General features: G+C 39.7%; 1 protein-coding gene across 2 annotated transcripts in view; it reads right to left on the reverse strand.

Moving 5' to 3' along the window:
* Positions 1-6,646, reverse strand: part of VGLL4 (vestigial like family member 4) — a 72,803-nt gene that overhangs the window by 18,601 nt on the left and 47,556 nt on the right. For both annotated transcript variants that reach the window (XM_031555528.1, XM_019620022.2), the window contains exon 2: positions 3,355-3,544. In XM_031555528.1, coding sequence (XP_031411388.1) covers positions 3,355-3,544 — 190 coding nt within the window. The remainder of the gene's footprint in view (positions 1-3,354; positions 3,545-6,646) is intronic.

Genomic DNA, 6,646 nt, shown 5'->3' on the forward strand with positions numbered 1-6,646 from the left:
AAAAAAAAAGTTAAAAAAGGAGCATTTCTGTGCTCTTGGCATTTACCGATTTGATTTGCTCTTTGGCACACAAAATGCCACGAGAAGAAACTTATCGGACTTCTCAGTTCCCTGCAAGGACTCTTAAGGCAGAAATGATGCCTGCTGGGAAAAGGCTGATGTCAGCTCTTAAGAGCTCCCTGCAAGGATAAGGAGGCCTTTGTTTTCAGCTGAACTGTGAAAATGAGAAAATGCCTCCAGCCTGACAAACAAGAAACCCACATAACATAGGTCAGGCCTGAGACCTTTACTTAAAGGTACAACACACTTCATTCGTGCTCCACCTACATCACAGTGCCCAGATACAGATCATTTTATACAGGGCTAAATACATCTTGGAAATGCAATAAAGAGACCTCATTTGTTAAGAAAGACTGGTATAGCTCCAGCCCCTTACCAGTCAAGTTCCTAATTACTCTCCTCTAAATCACAGGAGAACAAAGGCATGTTCCAACATGAGGCTTCAAATAAACTCTCCGCTGTTTTACAGAGCATCAGAAAATTCAGTACAGTACACAAAGCACATTTTACTTAAGTAAGACTGTGCTTCAGTGAATGCATTTTAAGTAAAACATTTGAGAGATATACAAGAAAGAGTGAAATGCACAAAGGGATTTCGTACTACAGTGCCTAGGCTTGAACGTGAGGTGGAAGTATGGTCTTTATCAAGTGAGAAGTTTGTGGGTGCCATTTCTACAACAACAGAAATACAGAAGCTGTACAAATACAGTCCAGAGCACTGTCATAAAGTAAAGATCTTAAAAATGTTTCTGCAAGGTCTCAGGTATGTATATTTTTTTATCCCAAGGCTGAGAATTATCTCCCCTGAAAACAGAGCCTTTCATAAGTTTGTTCTTTGCACAGGAATTTTGGAAGCATAAAAGAATTGCCAGGGCATATGATTCACTGTACTTCACAGCCCTCTCTGCTCCACTAGTTGTATTTTTTTCACGATAAGAATAAACATTCCTGAGTAGAGCCCCAAATGAACTTCATCTGAAAGACACATCTGGGAATTATACCTGAGCAAGGATTATCTCAAAGCATTCAATTTCAGAACAAAAGGCTAGAATTGCTTAATGCCTAATAGAATATCCAAAGCAGGTACATGGATTCGTTCCCAACGATGCGCAGTGCTGCTAAGAGTTAACATCAAATTGCTAACAAAAGTTCTGTCGTTTATAATGAACCATGGAGCCCGATTCTCATCCTGTTGAATTACATTTCCACTCACAATATGTTGCTGGTAAGAGGATGAATATTCAATTGCTTCACAGTTCTACCAAGATGATCACAAAGACCCAGATGTCTGAACAAGAGATACTTGTGGTTGTAAAGACTACTGCCTTCCAAGCACTGACTTCCAGATGAACAAGATCTGTCCATTCTGGTCAGTTAGAATAACTGAAGACACTCAGCTAAAGGAGCAGAGATTTAAACAGTGCTATGTGGCAAAGATGCGTGTGATACCGACTGAAGAATTTTTGTATCACCAGCAACCTCCTCCTGTGTGTTCAGGGCACTAAAACCTGAAAAGCTCAAAGTACAAGCACTAAACCTCACCTCTACAGTCCAAGTCACAAAAATGTATTTGCTGTCACACTGTATCAGTAGCAAGGGCATCTCTCATGGATTTGCTTTACCAAATTGAATATTATCAAAACAGAACTTTAGAAGCTCCAAGTCACTACAGTGGGAGCACCATTACTGTGTTCCATAAAATACTTCTTTCTCCAAATTTAGTGTCTTTTTGTCAGTGCAAACAAATCAAGTTTCTACAGTACGTTTCTCATCCCCAAAGTATTTTAGGGCAGTCCTGTAAAGTTTGAATAATCTACTTCAACTATTAAATTAGAATGAAAAAGCATTATGTTAGATCATGATTCATATGCAGTAGAAGCTTTAATTGAAATAGATTAAGTCCCATCACATGAATACCAGGCAGACAACCATTGCTTTTTACTAGCAGAAGATGTGCCTTTCACATACAAAAAGAATGCACTGAGTAAAAACGTAGCATACTAGAAAAGACTATGTCTAAGGGATCACGTGGAGTAACTGCCTGCATCTTTCAGTTTTGAATGCTGGTTGCACGTGAGTCTGCTGGCTCAGACTTCATTATTTTTATAGTCTCCACTGTTTAAAGTGCTGTAATGTACGTAACTGCCAGCTGTGTTTTATTTCATCACTAGCATATGAATTTTTACAAATCACACCTTTTCCCACAAAGTTACATAATAATTCAAAAATGCCATAAAATTCTTCAGATGTGTCATGTCTGTATGCCACAGAAACAGAGCATGTGGTTCTTTCCAGTACCACCATTTTCAGAGCCAGGGAAAGGCTGTAAATAGTTAAGTTTTTAGGAGAGAGAAGGTATGTTGTAAATGAGAAGTCTCCCTCTGCTTGTGAGCTTTTATTGTTTTGCATTACTTCAGTGCTGGATTCCTGATTCGTAACAAATTCCAAGACTGCAGACTACAGGCCCAGCCTCTGACTAACACTATGGTGATTTATTTGAGGATAAATACCTCAGTCCGCATCTTATGACTGAACACAACAGTCCACAGCAGAGCGGAATGCAAGGAATGCAGAGGCTGTAAGAGCTGAGGCAGCAGGGAACGGCGCTCAGCTATCAGACTGCCCTGGACTGCTGAACTGCTCCAAACACTTCCTCCAGTCAAGAATGAAAGGAATTCTCTAAGCCTGTACTTCATGCCAACCAGACCTGCATTCCTAGGAATGCACACAGCAAGAATGGCATTTGATGATTACCCAACACGTGCACCTAGCTCATCAACACCTTACCTGTATGAAAAATTCCACATCTGACTGTCAGAGCTGGAGTGCAATCACCCAAGTAATGTTTAGCAACAACTGCAGCTTGCCCAGTTGTCAAGGCAGACTACAGAGCAGCTGGCTCACAATCTCCTGGCCTCTGAAAAATGCAAACCACTTCTGTTTCTCCTCCTCCTGCTTCCCCACCCCCAGAGTACAGAGACTGCTCAGAATCTGGGGAAGTGAAATGAGCAAATTACAAAGAACACACGAACAATGCTTTAGAAACTGCAGGGTTAGTGTATGTGTTTTGTTACAAAGTTAAGCTATAATTCCTGTTGCTTTGTTGCATGCAAACCAAACAAGTCATTGCTCATCTAATCTCATCAGCTTTTGTGCAGAATTTTCATGCAATCTGGAACAAAGGAAAGATCTACCAGGAAGATTTAGACACAGTATGATTTTAGCACGTACAGAGATGAAGAGGACAGCACTACGTTCTGTGTGAAACAGAAGTAATAAAAGCAAGACACTTACAGATGTGGATTGAACATTCGACTCATTTTAGAAACATGTTCATTTTCACAGTCTATCTCATCATCCCCTTGGTCCATGCTGAGCTTTCTCTTATTGGGGCTGATCGGAGGAGGGCCTGTCCGATGGTTGGTTAGAGCAGAGGATACTGGGAGAGACTGCATTCTGGGCTCACCTCTTAAAGCTGCTTCACCTACAGGAAAAAGACAAGTGAAGATGAACACAACAGGCAAAATGAGGTAGAACATGGTGTTTTTAAAAAAATTCTCGCAGACAAAATTCCCAAACAGATGTCAGGTGTGCAAAGGCACATTTAAACATGGTTATAAGATAAACAAGGCGTTATAAGCCATACCTTAGAGTTTCATGCATGAACAAAGCAACAGTTGAGAAAAGGTAATACAAGAAGGGTCGACTCACCCCAGATGATCTCAAAGGTTGAACTAACACATCTTTCTAACAGTATTTTTATTCAGAAGCATTCCTTCTTACAAGCTGCCATTCCAGCACTGAACTTTCATTACCTCATCCTGCAAAGCATGACTATTTGCAATGAAATATGCTTTGTTCCTTTCCTTATGGTTGTGGTATAAATTCCAGGTTCACATCTATGCCAAATATTCAAGATCTAAAGCTGAATAAACATTGAAATTCTCAAGTTATTCTTTTCATAAAAAGCTGTCCAAAACAAGCTTGTCTGGTATATAACTATGTGAAGTAAAAATTAGGGAAAAAACTGGAACTTGCTTTTGCAAGTGTAAGTTTGTCTGCAAACGTCCGCTATACTTTTAAACTAAGTTTGCTCCAATATACAACAGTACATATGTTTTCAACAGAAGAATCATATAACTTCAATTCTAAGAAGGGCATTTTTCCATGAGGCAGACTTGGTACTCAGTAGTTTATAAATTCTACGTATTTTCTGATAACACAGAAAACGCCACTCACAGCATGTGGGAGTTATGTGTAAACAATTCCAGAAATGATACAATTAGCTTGCATAGAAACACATTCACACAATGTTACTATGCATACATTAAAATATGACCACAGTTTTTTTCCCCTTTCAATTAACTGTCTCACTGAACACAGGGCCTGAAGGGCAGCACTGCATTTTGCCTACAATTATGGAACTCACCATCCTTACAGCCATGGGTCATAGGGATTTAAAGACATTAGAAAATGCTCTTCAGGCTTTGAAAGGGCTTAAGGATGAGCTAAATTAACCAGGGTCACCTATTCTGGCAATATCCCTGAAACAGCTACTTTTGCTAGAGTTTAAAAGTTGTATTTTTCCTATGCTGCCAGAAGCATTTTGTTTTCTACATGGCCGTAATTTCCAAAACTAAAATTAGGATAAAGTTAACTTCATCTGCAGTCCTGAAGTAGCTGAGAATAGAAATCTTTGTGTGTCACCACACATTTTCACATCATCGCTGAGGCAGACGATTTATAAAACGCTGACCTAATTCCACACAAAACAAATACTATTTTGTTGGAAAAAGAAGGAGCGAGGAGAAAACCTGAATGTTTACCAGTAAAAATAAGCATTTTGCCAATTTCGTCAGCATAATATAAACTAGCAAATATACACTGACCTATAATACACCACAAGTCATGATTTCTATAAAAGACTCTGGCACCAGATTTAAATTGGAACTTTCCATCTCAGCTCTAAATAGTAAAAACTGTGCCCTACTGCAGATGCTCTGAGACAGACATCCAAACCCCTCCTGTATGAAAGGACCAAAACCCCCACCCCAGCCACCTTAATGTCACACAGAGCTCTTATCAAAAAGACCTCTCATCTGAAATAACCTTCCCCTGAGTACAGTTCCTGTATTTTTAGTTCAGTCTGTATGTTTTGAGCAGATATCGATCATGTTCTGACACAAACTTTAGAAGTAAACCACATCACACCGGATTCTCTTGGAGAGGAATCTCTCTCACTTCTCTCTTTGATAAAAAGTTTTATACCAATGTCAAAAGATAAAGCTTTCATCAATTCAGGCTCATGATACTTTCATCCCACCCATATGCAATCATTCTTCTCTCTGTAGGATCTCAGATAAGAGAAGACTTTTGAAGACTCAAAATTCCATTAAAGTAGTTCCAGGTCTGCACCTAAGTCCTCCTGAGTTCTCCTGAGCAACTCCTGACAAGAACGTGGCCGCTCTAACTCACAGAATCATAGAAAGCTCATGTGAAGCCCACTGCTGTTTACAAAAGATAATTTCTAGACATTGTTCTATCTTTCCCTTTTCTCAATCAACAGCTAAGTGCCCGATACTACACAATTACCTCTTTTTTTTCTTCATTAAAAAAAAAAAAATTGTGATTTTATTATATGATAACAACAGTGTCTATATACTAACATTCATTTAAGTGCAAAAATATTATAAAAAGTGTTATTGCTGCCTTATGCTGGAAGTAGAGACTCATTTTAAAGAAATTTAGCAAAGCAAGGGTTGGCTTCTAATTAAAGCCTGTTGAATTTGATACTGCATTTTCCTACTGTGAACTAACATGGTCTTCAGCACATATCTGACAGTTCTGTCTTGTACCATAGGGCCATTCAGCCAAAGCTTCAGCTTCATGAGGACAGGTGGCAGAGGTGAGCACTGGGGCAGGAGGAGCTCCTCGCTCTCGGTCTGCAGGACAGGCGGGAAGACAGCAAGCATCTCCTCCAGGCAGAGCCACGTGGCCACTGCCCAGCAGGCACCAGGCAGGCAGGGAACGATGCCAGACAGAAATCCAGATAGCAGGGTAAGATTAAGAGGAAAAATATCCCTCCATTGTATATAGGGATAAATTGCACGCTCACAGCTTATAATTTTGATTAGGGTTAAAACTGTTTTATATTTAAATAAAAGGTGTCTTCTTTCCCCACCACTTTACTCCTTCCCAAATGTGAATTTAAACCAGCAAGGAAGAAACCACAGCAGAGCCTATGATACAAGGCACTGGTTTGCTGACTGCATTTGTCTCCCCCAGCTGACCGCACGCCATGGTAACCAGACTCACACTACACAACTGGCAAGACAACACTCTGATAAAACAACTCCGTTTTATAAAATTCCCCAAGACTAAGCTCCAGTCTTCAAAATTCATTACTGTGAAGGCTTGTGTCTGCACTGCAACTGAAAGCATGGATAGCAAAACACATTTATTGTGCCTCTCATAATACTTCCCTTTGTTTCAGTAAGCAGCTGGTGTGAGACACTCTTGATCTGCTGCTTTCAGATAGTTCTATGTACAACTGTTCATACCAGTCCTTTTTTTTTTTTTTTTTTTT

This window comes from Meleagris gallopavo, chromosome 14 (assembly GCF_000146605.3).
Source record: "Meleagris gallopavo isolate NT-WF06-2002-E0010 breed Aviagen turkey brand Nicholas breeding stock chromosome 14, Turkey_5.1, whole genome shotgun sequence".
NCBI classification, from domain to species: Eukaryota; Metazoa; Chordata; class Aves; order Galliformes; family Phasianidae; genus Meleagris; species Meleagris gallopavo.